This window comes from Calliphora vicina, chromosome 1 (genome assembly GCF_958450345.1).
Source record: "Calliphora vicina chromosome 1, idCalVici1.1, whole genome shotgun sequence".
Lineage (NCBI taxonomy): Eukaryota > Metazoa > Arthropoda > Insecta > Diptera > Calliphoridae > Calliphora > Calliphora vicina.
Genome location: NC_088780.1, coordinates 141,506,207 through 141,528,781, shown reverse-complemented (window position 1 = coordinate 141,528,781; position 22,575 = coordinate 141,506,207). Strand labels below are relative to the sequence as shown.

Here is a 22,575-nt window from a genome sequence, read left to right as displayed (position 1 = left end):
TCTGAATTTAGCTATGGCTTTCAATTCAAAATAATTTAGTGCAAAGCTGAATTAATTCTTGTTAATAATTTGGTCAATAAGTTATTTTCAATGCTGCTTCATTTGTTTAGAATCTGCTTGCATACTTCCATAGCATAGTAACTCAAACTGGTGCTAAATCAAATAGTAACGTTTAATTTTGAATATTCATCTGCAACATCAATTTTAAATAATAACACTAGTTTACAAGGTTTTTGCTCATGAATTGAAACATATGGGGATGTATGTATTTAGGTCTTTCAACTTCGGAAAAAATATTTTAAAAAATCCTGAACGTCAAACTTTTGAGATATTTCTTAAAAACTAAACATATAAAAATGTACATTAAATTAGGACAAAAAAATTAAAAGTGAAGTGTTTTAGTCTTTTTTTTATAATTATTTTCATTTGTCTCCCTCACGACACTCCAACAGTAGTCTCCTAGCATATTCTGGTTCCAAAAACCTTGATAATTAACATCGAAAAACTTCAAATCTTGATGGGAATGCTCTCCATGTTCGTCACTCAGTGTCCGAGGTTTTCCGGGAAAAAATCCACATGAGAATGTAAATAGTGAATTTTGAGGGACATATTTACGCCCATCAGTTCAAAATTATGTAATAAATTCGCAACAATATCTCTGTAATTTTGACTTTTAGTATTCCCCAAATATTCTTGAACAACAGGTTTAAAAGAATTCCATGATGCTTTTTCAACATTGGTTAATAGACACTCAAATTTGGTATCACCCAAAATTTTTCTTATTTGAGGACCCACAAATATCCCTTCTTTTAATTTAGTCAAAGAAAGACTCGGGAACACACTGCATAAATATTGAAATGCTGGTTTTGTCTTATCTAAAGCTTTTACGAAATTTTTTAAAGTAAATAAGCATTTTGCAGTGTTTGTGTTATAGGAAAACCTCGATTTGACTGAATAATTTTTCCGAAAATAAAACAAAAATGGTCTGGGTTTATTTTACATTTTCTATAAGATATTTTAAAATAATTTTTACTTTAGAGTTTTGTACTTAATAGCGATTTATTAACGTTTATCTACAGGGAAGATGTCATTTTAAACAGTATTTATTTTTTCTCGTTAATTTTTGTTGGAATTTGTCAAAATAATACAGCTCTGAAAGTATCTGGTAACTAGTTTTTGGGGATTTTAAATGAAAGTTTTAGTTTAGATTTTATAAATTTTATTTCGTCTAAACAAATTTTATTTTTTATAAGTAGTGAGAACGAAAAAAAACTTTAACACACGTTTTTCCTTAAAACTTTTAACTCAATTATTATTTGATATTTTTTTTATCAAGTTACCTTTGTAAAGCATGTCAGTTGTCCGTTGATAGAAAATCTGGTTCAGGTAGAAGGAATGGTTCACATGATGTATCTAAAGCCAATTAATAGAAAGCATTTTCAAAATAGCTCCCAACACATCCGGTAGGAAAGCAGTCCGGTTAACTCAGTACTAGGACTATTTGATGTGAAAAGTTAAAGTCAGTGCAGGTTTAAAAACATACAAGGCTCAAAAACTTTTTGAGAGGAACTCTGCTAAAAATTTAGAGGCCAAAATATACCTGCTGTATAATGGATGACGAAACATACGCATGGAAAATTTTCGCAGCTTTTTATGTTGCTGATGCTCAATGGAATGTTGTAGAAAAGTTTAGGACCCAAGAGCAGAACATTTTCCCAAATAGTTCTTAGCATGGCAAGCATATGCAGTTGCGGCAAAAGAAGCCAAACATTTCTTACAAAGGGCTATATAAATACCGAAATTTACATCAAGGGATGTTTACAAAAAAGTATAGTTATGAATGAGACTTCTTAATGTGTCCACTAATTTTTGGCCTGATTTGGAGTCCTGTCACTATGGTAAGCTAGGTCTTGAGTGGTACAAGAACAATAAAGTGGTATTTGATGAAAAGCTCAAAAAGTTGTCCAAAGTTATGGTAGATTTTAAACGGAGATGGACTACCTGATCGAACAAAGTGACAGAAAACACTATAAAAACCGTAATATTTCACTAATTAATCACTATTGATGTTTGACATTTCGGGGACACTTTCTAATTTGATTTCCAAGAAATTAATAAAAATAAAATATACAAACAAAGGGTTTCATTAAAGTTTACAAATATTAAATTGTTTTTAGGTACTAACTTAATTTTAACCCTCCGTCATGCACATGTATCTGGCCAGATATTTTACGAATTTAACTGTGATTTAAATATATTTCTAATTTGAGTAGGGGTTTGAGTCTCCAGGTACCCTCTACAAATATTGTTAGGTATCGTTTTATGAAAAAACACATTAAAAAAAACAGCAAACAAAGTTTATGTGGATTTGTTCATCAATACATTGTATACGTAGCACATGTATCTGGCCAGATACACACACATTTTGCATACCTGAAGCTGTGTAAGACTTATTTAATTTAGAATTAATTAAAACTTACTTTATAACTACTAAATTTAATTGAAATGAACAATTATTTTTTTGAAATTAAACACAAAAATAAAATTTTTCTTGTTTTATTTCTCATTAAAATTTTTTTGCACTGGTAGGTGGTTTCGCATGCACTAAGAACAAAAATAAAATAAAAAATATGTATCTGCCTGGCGTGATAACAATGTAATATTATCACTAAAATAGCATATTTTTCATATAAATCTACTGAAATACATAGTGTATCTGGCCAGATACATGCGCTAAGTACGTGACTATCGGAACATGTGCTTGACGGAGGGTTAAATGTATCCCTATGAAATTATTAGGATAAAAAGAAAGTACTGTACGATTAATGGAAATTAAATGAAATAGGGACTGTACCTTGTTCTCAGTTATGCAATGCCTTCTGATAAAACTATCATGTAATTTTCCACAATTTGACCTATCATTGAACACAGTATTATACAGAATATAGTACTGTATACTTTAAATCAATAAGTTTTAAAAACTTATGAAATTTACAGTCTCAGTATTAGAATATTCAAAAACAGGCTTCTTCAGAAAACTGGTTTTTGGTTTATTTAAAATATTGAGGCTTTAGCTGAAAAAAGGGGTGTTCTCTTATAAATCACTCTCTCAGTGATATAACAAATGATAAAGGCTACCGATTTAACATTTTCTGTATCTGCTAAAAATATAATACTTAGTATGACAATAATTTTACTTACCCTTATAAAAAACCATTAGCAGTGTAAAAACCTTAAGTATTTCTTTTTTAATAATTATACCATTTATTGTATCATTTTTTGTTTGTTTAATAATCCTTTAATATTATCTCTTTTCACCATTAATTTTGAATGTTTTTCATGTAACTCTTTTGTTCCTCAATTGGTTGCAATACAATACAATGATGGTTGTAGGTTTTTTAATGTATTTTTTCATATTTTTTTATTTCTTACTTAAAAATAAACATCATCTTTAAAAGTAGTTTTATATTTATTTTCATACTATAGTATTTTGTTTTATTTTTTTTTATATTTAGTATAGAATTTCTATGACAGGAAGATGTGAGTTTTTTTTTAGTTATTTTGGTTTTGTTTGGTTGATTTTTTTCTTTTCAATACTAATTTGATTTAAGTATTTCCAGATTTATATGTATATTTCGTTTGTAATGTAATGTTTGCACAGTGTTACTAATAATTTATACATGCACAACTACTTCAGTTTTTGTTTGTTAGTTTAACGGTTTTTTTTTTAATTTTTGTAATTATTATTAAATTTATGTAAGTTATTTTGAAAAAATCTAAATCATGGTTTAAAAATAGAAACAAACAAAGTGGTTTTAATTTACAAGTTCATTCAACATTCAATTCCAATAGTTGTTGTTTTGAATGGAACTAAGAATATAGTTCATTTAAATTACAAAAAAAGTACTATGATTTTATCTATTTATTTTGATTAGTTATGCAGTTTCAATGGTTTTCAATTTATTCTTAAATAATGTTTATTTTTACACATGATTTTTTATCGTAGTTTTTAATTGCTAAAGTTTTACAATTTTTATTTTATTTTTTCATAAATTAACATACAATTTTTTTTACAATATCAGGATTTTCAACATATTTTACATGTATTAATTTATTAATAATATATATATATATTTTTTGGTTTTTGTAAAAACTAATATTAATTTTTAATATTTGGTATCACAGAGAGACGTGACTGCTTTTTGTGTAACTTAATATGAGAACATTTTAAATCAACAATATTTTTATTATTTTTTTTTTTCCAAGAAAATGTAAATATAAAAAAAAATTAAATAATTGCACAAGTAACAAATGGTTTTTATTTTATATAAAATTGATTTAATAAATTATTTATTATGACTTAGTCTGCATGTCATGGCTTTGTTTTTGTTTTACAAAACTAACTAATAATTACAAATAATTGTAGAAAAATCTATAAACAAATATTTATATATGATAGAAGTGCAAACAACAAAAAAATAAATATTATTGTTTTGTTATGAAAATTAAAATTAATACGTTTTATCAGGAAGTATAAAAATATGGCTCAAATGATAAAGTCATCGTTTTTAAAAGCATACATAGTTACTATTTGTAATGTATTTGTATGAAAAATGTTTTATTTTCATGGAAAAAAAATATTTATAAAATTAACGATAAATATTCCTTTGAATTATAATGTATAATGAAGGTGTCAAATAAAATTTTTGTTGGAGATTTAAGCAAACGTAAACTGGTTGTAGGTTTGAAGTTATTTCGTTCAAATTCGGTACATATGTTTGTTTCGGCCCATAATTAGTCATGTCTCTCTTAAAAGGCCTGCTTCCGAAATCAATTTAACGAGCATAAATCTCTTAAAAAATTTGGTCTTTCGATATAATAAAGTACTGTTCGGCAATATTTCTAGATGTTGCACAAGCGTTTAACAAGGTTTGTCATAGAGGTCTAATATAATAGATAAAATGCCTATTGCCTTCTAGTACACACACAATGCTAGAGTCTTAAGTATCGCACCGCTTGTCTAGGATAAAGTGTCATTGTGTGACAACCGAATATGCGATCAACGCTGGTGTACCTCAAGGAAGTGTTCTAGGAACAAACCTGATTTGCCCGAATTCTAAGAATAAACAATTTCCACCTTTGCAGATGACACTGGAATTCTTAGTTCTCATGTGGACTGTAATGTAGCATCTAGAAACTTAGATAATTATCTTAGGCACATGGAGACGTGGTTAAAAAATTGGAGAATACAAGTAAATTAATCAAAAGTAAGCACATAACGTTTTCACTTACGAGAGGAAGTTGTCCGCCAATGACACTAAACAGTGTGAACACCTCACAGTCTGATCACGTTACATACCTTGGTATTCACTTAGATAGACGCCTTACTTAGCGTCGATACATAGAAGCCAAGCGGCTCCACATGAAACTAAAAGCTGCTAATTTACACCATCAATCGGAATTAAATTGTTTTTGTTTATATAAACACAGATACACCCAGAGTGTCTGGCGGGAATCGAACACGCAACCCTCAGGTTGATAGCCTAGCACACTATCGTCTAGTGTGGACACTCAAAACAGATCAAGGCTACGTAGAGATGATACACCACTCATTTGGAAAATAGAAAACAATAATAGTAGTGACAGCCATAAAATTTGGGAGTGTATATTTTTAATATATTTTGCTCTAGTTGCATCTCTAGTTCCACTATATGGGCTCGAGCCCAACTCGACCAAATCTTGTGAACCCAGCGACAGCTTTATCAACTGAAACTCGTTTCCCTTGAAAGGAACTCTCGACAATAGTGGAGCTGTTACAACAACAACTACATCCATATAACTAGGAAACTATATTTCAAGTAAGTATAGCGATGTCTGGATGACCGTACTGGCATCTAAACGTTGTAATTATGCCATCCAAAATACCGCCAAATTAAAAAACCGGTTTCCTGTTTAAGTGAAAACGTGTGTTTTTGAAAAAATCAGTTTCAATTGTTGTCTTCTATTCAATATGAAAAAGGCCTACTTAAATTTATTGTTATAGACATTTTTGTAACAAAAAATTTAAAATAAATAGATTTTAACATGCAATTTTACCTTTTTTTATTTTTTTTCCGAATAATGAAATAAATAATAGCAATAAATAAACTTGTAGGCTTTAATTCCATTTGTTATTTCATTCCTAGCATAAAAATCATTACATTGGTATCTAATTTATATAATTGGTCAATCCACAAGGTCTCTTATCATGTCATATTGTCATAATGTCCTAATATTTCACAATTGTTTAACAATGTTGTTGAGTTTACAAAGATGAAAAAACTGGTAATTAAACCATTTTATTTACTTAGCGTTGAAAGGCTTTAATCCCGATTTTTGGCATATTTTTTTTAAAATTTTTAAGAAAATATAAAACCTCATTTGAATCTTCATTGCTTTATTTGAGCAACAGATTTATGGTTCAAGAATTATTGATTTTAAACAAATTTTCAGTACCAAATTTCCAATTGAATATCAGAAATTTCCAATTATATTTCTGAATTTTCTAATTGTATTTCAAAATTTTTAATTTTACTTAAAAAAGTTTCTAATTGTATTTCAGAATTTTTTAATTGTTTTTCAGAAATTCTGAAATACAATTGGATATTTTGGAAATACTATTAGAAAATTCTTAAATATATTTGGAAAATTCTGAAATACAATTGGAAATTTCTGAAATACAAATCGAATTTATGAAATTTAAATGGAAAATTCTGAAATATAATTGGAAATTTATGAAATTCAATTAGAAATTTCTGTACTACAATTGAAAATGGTATAGTTTTTAAATAAATGATTTTTGTTTATACTAGACTCCCAGGTTTTAAAATAACTATTGGTTTGCTTACACAATTCATCATTTTTATAAGTTGTTGAATACTTGCCGAATCCCGATTATTGGCTTAATCTGAAACTGAATATTTGATATAATAGTCAATTTTTCCACAATATTCATCATTGGAATCATGCAAATATATAATGGATATTTATGTTTAACCTTAATTTACTTTGATTAGATGTTGACATATTAATAGAAGTTTCTATAGGTCATGGGGGTGGGGTCAAATGCCCCTTTTTTACGGATTTATTAATATCTCAACAACAATAATAGCGACTCTCGCAAAATTTTACGTGGTTAGCCCTTAGACCAATCCGCATATTGTAACAAAATTTTAGGGATATAGGAGGGGGAAGTCAATTACCCACCATATAAAATAATTATTAACTGTGCTATATCTATAGAACTACAATAGTTATGCACACTAATTTTGCTGTGGGTAACTCTAAGAACAAACTACACGTTCCGCCAAAATCGGAAGGGTATACGAGGGTGGAATCGGGATCCCCCCATACAAATGAATTATTAATTCTCCTATATCTATAGAACTACATCAGTGAGATACACTAAATTTATGCATTTTATTGATAAAAAAACTACCATATTGTTTTATATCATCTTAAAATATTAACTAGTAATGGGCGGTTGAATAATAGAGATCTTTCCCAACTCATGACACTAAAAGACTTGCAAACTTTAAATGCACTGCTGTGAAATTTATACAACACAATATTTGAAATGTGACAATATAAAAACTACAGATCTGAACGTGAGTGATAACTGGCTCCCGATATAAAACTTTAAAATTCTCGCGATCGCGCTTACTAACATGACTTTTTTATTAAGCTAAATTGCCTGCTATCGGATGACTTCGTATTAACCACAATAAAAAACTTTTAAACAAGCATATACAAGCGTGAGTGCATGAGAGTTAAATTGTTAAAATTCCGCGTGCTATTCATTCACGATTAGAAAATCAATAGATGGAAAACTAAACTGAAATAAAGAAAAGTAATTGGTAAAAGTTTATTATTGTTTATCTCATTATAATACAAGGATATAGCCACGTCCAGGCCTCACTCACACGTGACTCTCGTATTATTAATCACAGCACTTGCACATCTCAAAAAAAAAACAATGACAATAACAACAACAACGACAATAAAACGTTTATCAGAATCGCAAAGTGCTTTTTGATGGTAGACTTAAAGGGTGAAGCTTTTACTAATTTACATGTAACTTCTGAGGCGCAGCGATGCGCAACCTAATTTTTTCTGAAATAACGCCTATCTGTCCAGGCTTTTAAATTATATCAAATTCTCTGCCCAGCTGAGCCCAGCTAATAACTTTATGTCCATTTGAACTGACAAAATTCCTTTTTTTTTGCAATTCCAATATAAAAACTAATATCAAAGCTACTTCCGCAAATAATTCAAATTTAAATTTAACCAAAACATATCAATAAATACCTGAACTTGATGTATGCATAATTAGATTTGTTAATTTTTTTAAATTACCTATCACAAATAGTATTTATTTGCCCAATGTTTTATTTTTTTTTTATAATTTTTTTAGGTTTTCTTCTCACAATATGTAATTTCAACACGTGACTATAAAAATACCTTTTAATATTTCACATTAATTTTTTGCCTGCTGATATAGAATTTTGTGCTCTTTAATCTGGCACTTTCAGTTTTCACGATACTTGAAATTGGTTTTTTCAATTAATCCGCAAAATTTGTACGTTTGGCCCCTCTGTGCGTTGGTAGCACTTACCTCTGCATTTTGAGAACGATGCAATTCTATTTAATAAGAAAGTTTTTAAAAAATTTTAAATAAAAAAAATTGTAAAAATTTTTTCATCATCATATTTCTCAGAATACAAGGATGAATACGAGTACATATACTCGTATATAAAAAACATTTTTAGAAATTTGTATTATCTTGCTAGGGTTATTAAATACGCCACAGTGTACTTTTATGAACAAATTACTTTTAAATATATTCTCATTTAAAACCATAAATGGTTTAACTGATTGGATAAAGTATTGAAGTGGCATTAAACTTAAAAAGACACCAACACATATCTAATTTAATTTTAATTAGTTTATCTCAAAGGACACATTAATTTAAAAATCTCCATTTTTAATGAATCATATTTGCAATTTTGTAAAATACTGTTTGCTAATAACACTATACAACAAAATCAAATTTTTTCCAAAATTTCATGGTCAGACCAATAAATTTTTATAGAGGAAACAAAAAAAAAAGACACGTGCATCGGCGTTTTGAAAGTTTACATCTGAATTTCATTCGAGGGGGCGTTAAACTTTCCCAACTCTGGCACATTCTTATTGTTAATCGTCATAAGAAACCATGTGATCCTTACATTTTAGGTATAAAATGTGTTCAGCAAATTTATGTAAAATGTTACGGAGAACATTTTTGTAGAATATGTTAACCCTCTAAATCCTCAAGACATGGGTATTTTTTTGTCATTCTTTTAAAAAAGAGCAAAAAACACCATTAAAACAGGGATTTAAGGGGTAAAAATGATCCGCAAAAATATTATCCGTGAAATTTTACTATAAGTCCCTGAATACACCAAAACGCAAAATTCAACCAGGAAGTCAGAAATAAGATACAACAAAAGAGAGCTTAGGGTTAATTTCGTTTCATGGTTTCTTATGACGATTTGCAACAACACGCAGAGAAAAAATATAGTTGGGCACGGTTACTGTAACCATTTCAATATTGTTACAAGTTTTTTAACTATATTATAGTCACAGTAACCATTTACATGATTGTGGTAACCATAATATGGTTAATTTACGATTCACATGATTGTATCAACCATATATATGGTTACAGTAAACAAATATATGCTTGTGACAACCATTTATATGATGAAGGACTTATCATATTATGTTGCTCTCGGCTTAAGGCTTATCATAATCTGAGAACAACATATTATGATAAAATTATTCATCATAAATATGGTTGCCACAAACATATATTTGTTTACTGTAACCATATATATGGTTGATACAATCATGTGAATCATAAATTAACCATATTATGGTTACCACAATCATGTAAATAGTTACTGTGACTATAATATTGTTAAAAAACATGTAACACTATTTAAATGGTTACAGTAACCATGCCCAATTATATTTTTTCTCTGCGTGAAGAATGTGCCAGATTTGGGAAAGTTTAACGCCCCCTCAAACGAAATTCAGACGTAAACTTTCAAAACGCCGATACACGTGTCTTTTTTTATGTCTCCTCTATCAAAATTTATTGGTTGGATCTTGTAATTTTTTTTTGTGTTGTACAGTGTAATATTTCAAAATCTATTTATCATTATAATATAAATAATTGTTTTCCATTAACCTAAAAAAACTAAATTAAAATTTCAGCAAAATCTTTTAGACGTTTGTTTGTAACAGTAACAGTTTAATTTTTCCATTATGGATTTCATTTTTTTTTTTTTCATTTCAATCTTAAAAATAAGGTTTAACTACAGTTTCTAATGCAATTAATTTATTATAAGTATGTTATATATATTTTATCATTAGATTTCTACTACATTTGTTTATTGTTTAGTTATTTATTTATTTGGTTGTTTGTTTATTTATATTTATGAATTTACACTGAGAGTATGTATAATTCTTATTTATATTATAGGATTTTAGTTTTAGACTTTCTTAATTAAAATACTTCTAAAGATTTAGACTTAGTTATTTTGCTTTGCTTAGTTAACTTAAACAATAAAGTAATTAATAAATTAAATTAAAAAAATAATCATCACTCATAGTAGTAGTAGTTGTAGTGCTTTTTGGTGGCGGTGTTAAGAAGATGTAACTACTATTTAATTACCACCATCCTTAATTCTATCTTTGGAAATCTTTTCGTGTTAGGTTTTCTTAAAGGCGTGTGAATGTGTGCATAATTGTTGTGTAAGTGTGTGTTGGTTTTTAGGAATATAAAGGGCTTAAGGATTTAAACCCTGTGGAACTCGACCCGGCCAAACCTCGACCCTTTATAATGCCTAATTTCAGAGAAAACTTTCCCGGGCACCATGCCTTTCATCGCCCAACATAACACGCTGCGAGGGTGGTTCGCCATACTGATCCTGATAATAGTTTTCACGCATCATGGTATTAAGACTAGAACAACGGAAGTAGAGAATTTCCTGAAATGGTTTACGGAAGTCACGATTTAGGGTGGCATAAATGATGGGATTGAGCAATGAGTTGGCATAACCCAGCCATAGGAACAAAGAAGATAATGACTGTGGCACATGAGTGGTCTCGTTCTCCACAAATGGACGTATAAGAGCTAAAATAAAAAATGGCAGCCAGCATATGGTAAACGCAGACATTATAATGCCCAGCGTAGTGGAGGCCTTCTTCTCTTTGGCCAATTGAAAGCGTAACTTCTTTTGATGCGGCGAACCTAGAAGACCACTTGAGCCCGAACCGCCTCCACCGCCACCAGCCTGGCTGGCAGAGAGACCACCACAGGTGGAATAATTAAGGGAAGTGTTGCCATAACTACTGTGACGATGTTGGCCATTGCCACCCAAATCGGTGTGGCCGGGCGGTGAGCCGGTTCCATTAAGAGCATGCTGTAAATGCGTCTGTGCTCTCTTCTCCTCCAACACAATGCGACGTGCTGCTCTAAATATCTGATAGTACACAAACAGCATTACGGCCAGGGGTATGTAAAAGGAACCAAGCGTTGCATAAATTTGATATGCAAAATTTTGACAAACTGAACACATTGGATTGCCATGTTCATCTTCGTGTTCATTGCCCAGTATGAGTAGCGGTGGTAATGATATACATGCGGCAGCCAGCCAAACTAAGGCCACACACAACATCATGCGTCGTGGTGTACGTTTGACACCGTACTCCAGAGGTTTTGTTATGGCCAAGTAACGGTCGACTGAAATGGCGCACAAATTCAATATGGATGCTGTACAACACAGAACATCAAACGACACCCAAATGTCACATAAAACTGGGCCAAAATTCCACTTTTCCAATACTTCGTAGAGCAACGCCATCGGCATAACTAAAACAGCCACACAAAGATCCGACAAAGCCAAAGACACCAGCAGATAATTACAGGGACGCCGTAATTTGCGTACCATACAAACGGCAATGCAGACCAACACATTGCCGACAATCGTACCCAAGATGACAAAGAGCAGAACAATGCAGACGAGTACTGTGTGGACTGTGGGCATGGTAAATTCAACGCTTGCTTCAGACGAGGCAGATGGTGAGGCAGGCTCAAATGTTGTAGATGAGTAAAGCGTAGATGACAAGTTGTCATGCTGTAAATATGATGAAGAGGAGGAAGCTGGTGGTGGCAATGGTGAGAGGGACAGTGATGACAGGGTAGAGGTGATGCTATTGATTGTGTTGCTGTTGCTAAATGTTGACCCGTGCACTGCTGTGTCTGTATTAAACATGATGTTGTTGTTGCTGCTGCCGTTGTTATTGCTATGCAGTTTGTGGTAGGTACTGTTACTAAAGCCATTGTTTGCCGTTTTGTTGCTGGTGAAATTGTGTACATCTAAATTTGTGTTGGCTTCCAAAATCAGAGCTTCAACTGGCAGTTGAGAAGACGATAACGCTGTCAGCAAGGACGATGAGGCTGTCGAAATATTTAAAAAATCTGGTCTCGATTTAATTTCGTTTACAGCCAATACTGTACCCAAATTGAAACCATCTGTCAGGCTTAATATCAAAAATATATAGAACAAAAAACGAACAATTGTCAATATGCAATGTTTAAATTTTTCGCAGATGTTTCGCAGTAGAACTTTAGTAGATAGCTGGCGATGATTTGTATTGAAACTGAAATTCTTAACAGCATTAGTTGCATTTGAAGTCGAGGATTTGTGGGCATAAGTGGTGGTAGCGTTAATAGCTTTTGAAGTATTAGTAGTAGTAGTTGCGATAGTTGTAGTATAAAACACGCCAGAAGCGTGTAAAGAAGAAAACTTTAAGCTTTTGTTCAACTTGTTTTCAACTAACGAATCCATATAAAACGTTTTATGTATAAAATGTTGAGGAAATTTTGGGTTTATTGGGAAAGGTTTGTGGTGTGTGTATATGTTTTATGATACTATTATCCTTAACTTTCTTTGGTTACGATTTAATTAATAATTGTTTGAAATAATGTTTGAATTAATCTATTTATCTAGGCTTTAAGCTCCCTTCATTCGCTTATCAAATGTTCGATTCGTATAAACTGCTCTCCAGTATAATGTAAGGGATTCTTTAAGTTTTCTCTTTAATTTTTTGTCTTTATATAAATCCATTTATTTAATTTAAATCAGAATAAAACACTTTTCATAAACTTCACTGTTTTTGTTACAGGCACACAACTTGGTAGCCTATTAATGGCCTTTTTAGCAGTAGGTTCTAGGCCTCTTTGTATGCGTGTGTCTTTTTTTTATTATTTAGTTTATGTTCTTAACATTTGACATTGTTCCAGTTTCGAATTTCCTTTTCCTTGTTTACAGTTGTGTGTAGGTGTGGGTGTGGATGTTGGCATTTGTGTTTGAGTTTCAGTTTCAGTTTGATGTGCGTTTGAGTGACTGTTTACTTTAGTGTTTGTCTTTTATCTTCACATGTGAGTGTGTCTGAGTGGTTGTATTCTCCAACCTCAATATGCCATTTCTATCCATTCATTCAGTAATGTAATGTAATGTAATGTCATGTCATTCATTTTATCTTGTTCCACTTCTTAGTTTCTTTGGTTTAGTTTGACATTTTCATTCATGCATTCATTCATTCACTCGTTCAATGGTTGTCTATTATTTATCTTTAATATTGTTGTAGTGTGTTTCTTTCTTTGCTGCTGCCTTGGTTTGCTTATCAGGTTACCTACAATAATAATATACTTCAGTTTTCTTCAGTTTGTTTGTAGTGTGTATTCATTTCGTAAAAGTTTTCTTTTTTTCTTATATATTTTTATGAAAATCTTGTTCCGTGTGTTTTGAAACCGCTAAATGGAAACTCTAGATTGATTGTCCAAATTCTGTAAAGAAATTGAGAGAAAAGTTCGTTAAATTAATATGAATATTTGATGTAAGTATATTTAATGCTTATACGAAAGTAATAAATAATTTTATGCCTTAGAGTATTGACTACTTAAACCTTCATAATAGCATGTAATTCATCATATGTGCATTTGTATACTTTGAAAACATTCCTCAGTTGATGGATATCCATCATACAAACTTTAAAAATTTCAATTTAATCTATACACTCTGTTAAATAAATATTGCACTTTTTATAGACCTTGCTAATATTGTACCGTTACTTTATGTTTTAAAACGGTTACACTATATTACTCTCTGACTTCTTGTCGGACAACACAACAAATATTAATAAATTTGTTTAACTACATCCAGGTAAAAAATAAAGTAGTACATGTTTCCTATAACTATTTCAAAATGTTTCCAAGTTATTTAAAAATATTAGAGTCATAGTAATTATTTATTTGCTTGTAGTAAATATGTAAGTTTATGGCAATCATGTTCATGATGAATCATTATATCTAATATGTTATTCTCTGATTATGATATCCATTTATAAGGACTGAGATCGAAAAAATCTTAAATTTTTTTTTATCTTTTTCTTTATTGAATCTTTCTTTTGAGAAATTTACAATAAGTATTAAAATTTAAACCTAAACTAATAAAAATTAAACCACAAAACTTACAGTTTGATTTTTTTTAATTTGACCTGGGTCAACATACCTGGGTATGTTTTGCATTTTTAAAATGCTGTAGCTCTGAATTGGATAATCGGATTTACTTCGTGATATCCTAGCCAAAACTGTTTTACGTAATTGTTCCAAGATTGGTTAGTCAGCATCAGCTGTTTGGAATATAAAGCCCATTTACAAAGTTCCACCCTTGCGTGAACAGCATACATACCTGGCTATGTACAATAAAACGCGGGTCCAAATATTTCCCGATTTGCAATATTTTTCATTTATTGGACTAACAATAAATGTATATGTCAAACCAAAAAAGAATTGTTTAAAAATTGTGACTGACTCCAAAGTTATATGCATTTCAATTTAAAAATATTGATATTTTGATAGTTTTTGGCAAAAAGGTACTTTTTTTCTTTTTAAGTTATATAAAAAAATTTCTAAGGAGATTTATTAAGAATTTATACTTTTTGAAAAGCAAACTTTACACTAAATATTCTAAATGTAAACAAATTTAAAAATTGTTGATACGGAGGGGACGAGGTCCATCCAAATAACGCCTATGTTTTATGTATAATTCAACTTTAGGGCAAACATTCTCAAACCGCATAGTCGATATCAAAATAATGTAACCCATTTTAGATGGGTCAATTTCTGTCAATTTCTAACAAAGTAAACAAAAATTTCCATATAGAAATTCCAAGAAACTAGTTAAATATTACCATTTTTATGATAACGGCATGCTATTCCCCATACAATGTACATTAGGGTGGCCCTTAATAAACGAAAGTTGGATTTTGGCCATTCTCACCCCCCAGTTTGGTGAACATTAGTTAAAAAATCATCCTGAAAAAATTTTAGGTAAATCGGTTGGGGATAAGACGTGCCGCAAGCCCTCTGAAGTTTTCAGATGCATTTACAAGGGGAAAAAATGCATTTTTTTCAGTTTTTGTAAAAATTTCGCCATAAAAAAATTACTTTTGTAATTTATTTTGAAAGAATCGAAATGTGTACGGAATTGTCGTTCTAATGAGACATAAAAAACAGAAATCGGTCAAAAAATGTTAAAGTTATTAAAAATTCGCCAGGCCATTAACGTGTCTCAGGCCACTAGAACAAGAAATGTAGGAACAAAATTAACATATTTTGATAAATATTAAAATAAAAGCTAATTTTTACTTAAAATATGTCCATATATACTTGTATATGAGTTTTTGTCTTCGTAGGATACCGTTAACCTATTCTTAGGTATGAACAAAAAAATAAAATTTTTTTAACGGCAGTTTCAAAACTCCATTTTCAAATTTTTAAAAATTTTGTTAAACAAATTTCTAAATTTGTTGATCATCTCATTGGGATTTATTAAGAATATAATAGGGAATAAAAATGTGAAAAAATTATGAAAATATCTCTTATAGTTTTTACGTACCTGCGATTTAAATTTTGAAATTTTCGAGAAAAACTAATTATTGGGCAATTTTTAGGCGTCTGTAGCGTCGTTTCGATGGTCTGCACTTGAAAACAGCGAACGTTATATATTTAAATTCTATAAAAAAATTGTATCTTTTTCAAATAAAGTGAAGAAATCTATGGAAATATATGTATATTCACACAAAAAATATTTTTATAATCTTCCGTTTCAATAAAACTAAGAGAAACTGCTAAACAAATATTTTAAATTATAATAACTTTAGAACAGAAAAAACTTTTTATTCGTAAAATAAAATATGGAAAGAACAAATACACTCTTTGTTGTAAATGTTGATTGAAATTGTTGTTGTAGTGCAGCAGAGCATAGTGTTTTATGTAAATACATAAGCGGTATTCACTGTTAAGTGCGAATGGTATTGCATCATTGCAAATGCAAAATTGTAAAGGTTTTGTGTGTATTTTGTTATTGGATTACGGTAAAATTTTGCATTTGCAATGATGCTAGACCATTCGCACTTAACAGTGAATACCGCTATAGTATAAAATGAAATATGTATTGTATTGCTTTTTTTACATGCAGCACATAAGTAAATATTGTTACAGTTGTAGACAAAGATATTTTTCCATTAACATTTAATATCCTAAATTGTAGAGGATATAACAAGGAGAAAATTTGGCACTATTTTTTATAATTTAGGGCAGTACATTATTTTTAGTGTATGTTATGTACATTTGTTTTTATTATGATTTTCTCCCGAATGCTTACATTATTTCCAGATTTTAATAATATTTTTTTCTTTATTAAAAAACTTATGTAGCATAATGTTATATAATAATTTTGATCTTTATTAGATTTTAAGTTAACGCTTTCGTATTCAACCTTGATGTGTAAAATAACTCTACCCCTTCATATATTTTAATATGACAATATAATGCCTTTTTATTGTTTATTTTGAGAAATGTCAAACATATTCTGGCATTTCTCTTATATGGTCTAGTTACCTCCATGACAATAAATGTGAAATTTTATTCTTGAAAATTCTATTGACATTAAAAATACTAAAATAAAAAAAAAATCCTACAGAAAATGTTGAATTTCAGTTGATATGAAAACAAAATGTTACCAGAAGCAGAAGTAAATAATATGTATATGGGACAAAACGAATGCATTTTCCATGACCATACAAAATTTAATCTTCTCCAGAATTTCATAAAATAACTTTGCAAAAGATAGCAAACTGCATAGCATATTTTCTAAAAATTTATACATAAAAGCCTAATTCATGGATTTTTGTCATGGAAACATTTGTTTTTAGCATTACTAAACCATTTCCAATTGTATTTCAGAAGCTTCTAATTACATTTCAGAAATTTTCGTTTGATTTTCAGAAATTTCCAATTATAATTCAGAATTTTCCGCAATTGAAAATGGCGGCCTGTACCTCACCTAGAAATTGGACTTTATCGGTCATAAATGTTTAATTTATATAGGTATCTTCACAAATCTTCACCAAATTTTATTATTATCGGTCCAAAATTTGTCATAGCTCCCATATAAGACCCGCTTAAGTCTCTTAAAAATGTTGGTATATACAAATGTACATAAAATTCAACATAAATCACACGACCTAATTTCATTTCCATTTCGAAAATCATTCACGAATATAAATTATTGAAATTTTAAAAGAAAAAAGTTTTTGTTCATTTACTTACTGTAGGGTATTATATGGTCGGGCCTGATCGACCATAATTTCTTACTTGTTTTCATTATTTTTTTTAAAAAAATACTGTTCGGCAATGAATACTCGTTATTCTCTCGTGTAATGCTCGATTTATACTAATCCTAAACTGTCAGTTTTCAAACTGATTGTGTGAATGAATTAAAAATTCGGGATTTACAATTGATGGCGTATATTTTAAACGCGGTTTTTGTTTTCAGAAAATTTATGTGAATATGAAGGGTCTATTATTTATTCTTGCTGTAAACAAAAAAGTTTTTTTGGTTCGAAAATGTAAAATTTTGTACCAATTAATATCCATATGCGAGTGTTTTGTTTTCAATATTTAATTTGAAAAAAGTGCCTCTGATGGACCCCGATTGCTCACCAAAGCTTATGGTGCGTGTGTTCCATCCATCGGTTTCCATGTGGGATGTTTTATGCGGTCATAAGTGGTGATTTTGACACGGAAGACTAAGATCGTCCAGGCCAGCCAAAAATATTTGAAGTCCGAAAATTGGAGGCATTAATCCATGAAGATTGGGAAACGAGCATTGGCCGAAAAACGCCCATAATAGTATTCTTGGTCGCAGGATGCGTGAGCATGTAGTTTGATAAAAAGAACCATAATCAATCAATCAAATACTCGATTTTGAATTTTTTGCTTTTAAGTAGCCGATATGTATGTTTATTTTTAAATGAGTATCAATTTGTAATTTCCGGGAGTAATTTTGTTGAAATTCCCACTACGTTTTTGTCACAAAAAAGATTTAAATAACCGATTTTTTGTCACTCCACACAGAGAAAACAGATTCGTGATAGCAACCGAATTTGTTGCCAATCGAATGATTCTACCATAGTAACCGAATTTTGCAGTTGTGGCTACAATATTTTAGAAGGGATAACAAAAGTTTGGTTGCTTCAACCGAAATTCTCCTTTATCAACTGACTTTATGTTGATAGAACCGAAAAATGCGGTGTGTGCGACCGAATCATTCGATTGGTTACAAATTCGGTTGCTATCACTAATCAGTTTTCTCTGTGCATCTACAATTTTTTTGATAACAAAAAAATTCGGTCGTTTTGACTGAATCATTTGATTCGCAATTTATAATTGGGGGATTTTATGTCAAGTGAACCAACTTTTGAAATCGATATTTTCCTATCGGGATGAAATTTGCACCATGGTTAGTCCTATTGGATAGTAATTCAGACACAATTTTTCAACACGATCGGTGCAGAAATCTCTGAGTTAAATATGACATTTTGGCCAAGCAGGTGGTTTTTCTCATCCATGTAAGTTATTACCTATTGTTCTTAGCAAAATGTGTCCGAAATAGTTTAGAATGATATTTTTTCAATATTTGGAAAAAAAAAAAATAAAAAAGTATTTGATTGTCAAAATGTAATTTTTTTTATTTATTTTTTTTCAAAAGAAGAACATATAGATATCTAAACTATTTGGGACACATTTTGCTAAGAACAATAGGTAATAAGTTACGTGGATGAGAAGGGAATCGATTGCAAAAGTTAATTCACTTGATGTGAAATGCCCCATATATGTATGTATGTATATGAATTTCAATCATTTAAGACTCCATAAAACATTTAACAGATGAACGTATATGTGTATAAATATTGATAGTTTCTGAATTGAAAGTCTTAAAATAAATTTATTTGCGAATATATCAATATTTTGCAATGCCAAAATCAATAAATTCTGATTAATTGTGGTAGTTTTCCACAATTTTCTCTTTACCATTTATTTGTAGCTGCTGCTTAGATTATGGAAACAAGATTGCATGAATAGGTATTGTATAAATAAATTGCGCTAATTAGGGCCCCATCCATCTATATTATTTATTTAATTTCAGCACATAATTACACATACCTTTACTATATCAATGAATTTACCATTTGATAAGCTCAAATTTTTAATAAATTCCATAACTAATTTCATCATCAAAATGTATAACCTAATTATTTTGTCCACAAATATTCCTGACTAATACTTAAAATACTAACGAAATTATCCGCTTCATTCGCTATTGAAAGCCATTAAGGTCACCTCCATTACAATTTATTTTTGTTTGTGCATTTCAACACTTATAATTACCTTTGTAAGCTCATTAGCGGATTATTATAATAAATTCTGTGGAAAATAGCAAATAATTTAAAATTCAATATTTTGGGTCAGCATAACTTAAAGCATTTAAATAAATGGTTTTCAAATAAATTCAGCTTTAGCTAAGGGCAAGATATCTAAAAAGTTGTGTAAATTTCAAGATAAATTAACGCTTTTTGAGTGAAAATAAATTAAACTAATTCCACCTAATAAGTAATAAATACTTATAATACTACATAAGCTAATTTAATCACAAGGCTTAGGTTAGCCAACCTCTTAAATATTCATAATAAAAACAGAAAATAAATTAAAGACAAGAACAGGAATTGAATTACCACTGTAGAAGCCAATTAATACAATTAAAATAAATTATACTTTGGTCGAAAAAACTGTTCATTACAATTAATTAACTTTACCTTTATGGCTAATGAGGACAAAATATATGGATATTTTATTATCGGTACCAAGTGGTTAAATGTTCGAATCTACTGTTAAAAGGTTTTTGGTTTCATACACAGTATGTGTACTTAATACATAAGAGTTGACATCAGAGTTTTATGACACTTATTAAAAAATGAACATGTAAGAAAGTATAGTCGATCAAGTCCGACCATATGATATCCTACACCAAGAATGTGATTATAAACAGTTTTGAAATATCATTATAGAATTTAGTGACATGAATTTTGTATTTGTATTGAATTCTATGGGAATACCGAATTTTTAGAAAATTTATATAAAGTGATTTTCGGAAGTGTCCTTATATGGGAGCTGTGAAAAATTATGGACCGATCGTCACAAAATTTGGTGTTGCAAGTTCGGCTTATATAAAACTTATTTGTGCTGAATTTGGTTAGGATATCTATGTAACTAAGATATTTCTGATAGCTTAATTATTTTCTGATAGGGCAATCGTATGGGGGCTAGGAGAAATAATTGACCGATTCTGACCGATTCAATAAGCTTTGTCCTTGGGCAATAGAAAAGCTTGTACCAAATTTTGTCGAATTATCTTTCAAATTGCGATCCGTAGTTTGATTACAAGGTTTACATGGACAGATTGGTATACTTTAAGGTGGATGTTGGGACAATATTTACGTATCTTACAAACATCAGCACTAACCCAATATACCCTCCCCAGTATGGTGGTGTAGGGTATAAATATCGCGATTTGAAAATTGAAAAAATTGTCTAAAATTATATGCACATAATTGTCAATAACATTGAAAGTCTAACATAATTTTTGATTCCATTTTAAAGGCAAATATATTGTCCTTAAAATGGTGTGAATAAAATTATTTTACTTCCAAAAGGTGAAAGGTCAATTTTCGAAGTATATATTTCATAAAAAAATAAAATATAAAAAAAACATTGTATGAGGACACCTAAACTCTCTACTATATTCGAACAAGTAGAGTGTCGGATGAGTTCAGATTCTTTATTAAAAGTACGATTTTTTGTATAAAGATTTAAACCTGTTTTTTACCGCGTTCTTTATTAATTTTTAACACCGCGATCTTTCATATTTTTTACATTGAAATATATAATTTTAATTTTATTCACACCATTTTTCTTTGCCTTTAAAATGGAGTAAAAAATTATGCTGGTCTCTGAGTATTTTCAAAGTTATGGGCAATTATCTGCATATAATTTTAGACAATTTTAAAAAAATTTTAAATTTTCAAATCGCGATATTTTTCATTAAAAATGTCACTGATATGGGGAACATATTGGATATATTATTTATGTGGTAAATTTCATTAAAATCGGAGATGGTAAATCCGACTGCTGTCCGCTTTCACATGGATCCTCATCCTTTAGTTTCTCTATTTAACCTGGAGTGCAGTCACTGTAAATGTTTATTTTGTACCGCACTTTAGAAAGTAATTTATTGGAGAGTTGTCGGAGAAAGGTTTGTTTACAAGCCATGGGTTATTGGACTGTCTATGAAATGAGTTTTTAACTGACTTTTTAAAATCAATTAGCACCTGTATATGTTAAAATAACTAGTTACGTATCTGATCTGGTAACCAGTTAGATAACTGACAGTTAATGTTTATTTTAAAAATTAAATGGTTGTATATAATAATGTTTGCCTATTTATAGTTGTTTGAAAAATAATTATGTTTCTGTGAACCGTACTCAAATATGTAATAACGATGAACACAAAAGTGTTTACAGTAACTAAAATATTGTTAAAATTTAATTAAAATAAAAAATTATTACTGTACGACTACAATATATTATTACAAAGAACATAGTATAGTTGTCATGAACATGCCGAACCATCCTGCGTGCGGGAATTAGTTACCATAATTAGACACAAATACATTTTAGAACTCTAATGGATCTAAAAAAGTTAAAAATATTGTTATAGTATAAAAAACTATGGTGCCTCGAATTAAAAATGTGAAAATTACTACATCGATTTGGCTAATTTTTTGTTTAAATGATCATAGAATCCAATTTAAGTTTTTACTGAAAGAAAAATTGACCATACCAATTTTTTTTTATAAAAATAAATAAAAATTGTCCAGTCCACTATACGCTCACTTATTAAATACATCTGCAAAATACATCGGTCTGTGATCAAACATATTTCAGACCAAAATTCGATTACTTATATAAAAACTCACAATAGCTTAAATCGATAATAACTTGGCCAATAAGCGTTTAAT

At 29.8% G+C, this 22,575-nt stretch overlaps 1 protein-coding gene across 1 annotated transcript; it reads right to left on the bottom strand.

Annotated features, from left to right (window-relative positions):
* Positions 1 to 10,550: 10,550 nt before the first annotated feature.
* On the bottom strand, positions 10,551 to 13,894 carry 5-HT7 (5-hydroxytryptamine receptor 7). Its single transcript, XM_065509070.1, has one exon. It carries the CDS (start codon positions 12,936 to 12,938, stop codon positions 10,938 to 10,940), a length of 2,001 nt encoding a protein of 666 aa, XP_065365142.1. The 5' UTR covers positions 12,939 to 13,894; the 3' UTR covers positions 10,551 to 10,937.
* Between the last annotated feature and the right edge of the window lie 8,681 nt (positions 13,895 to 22,575).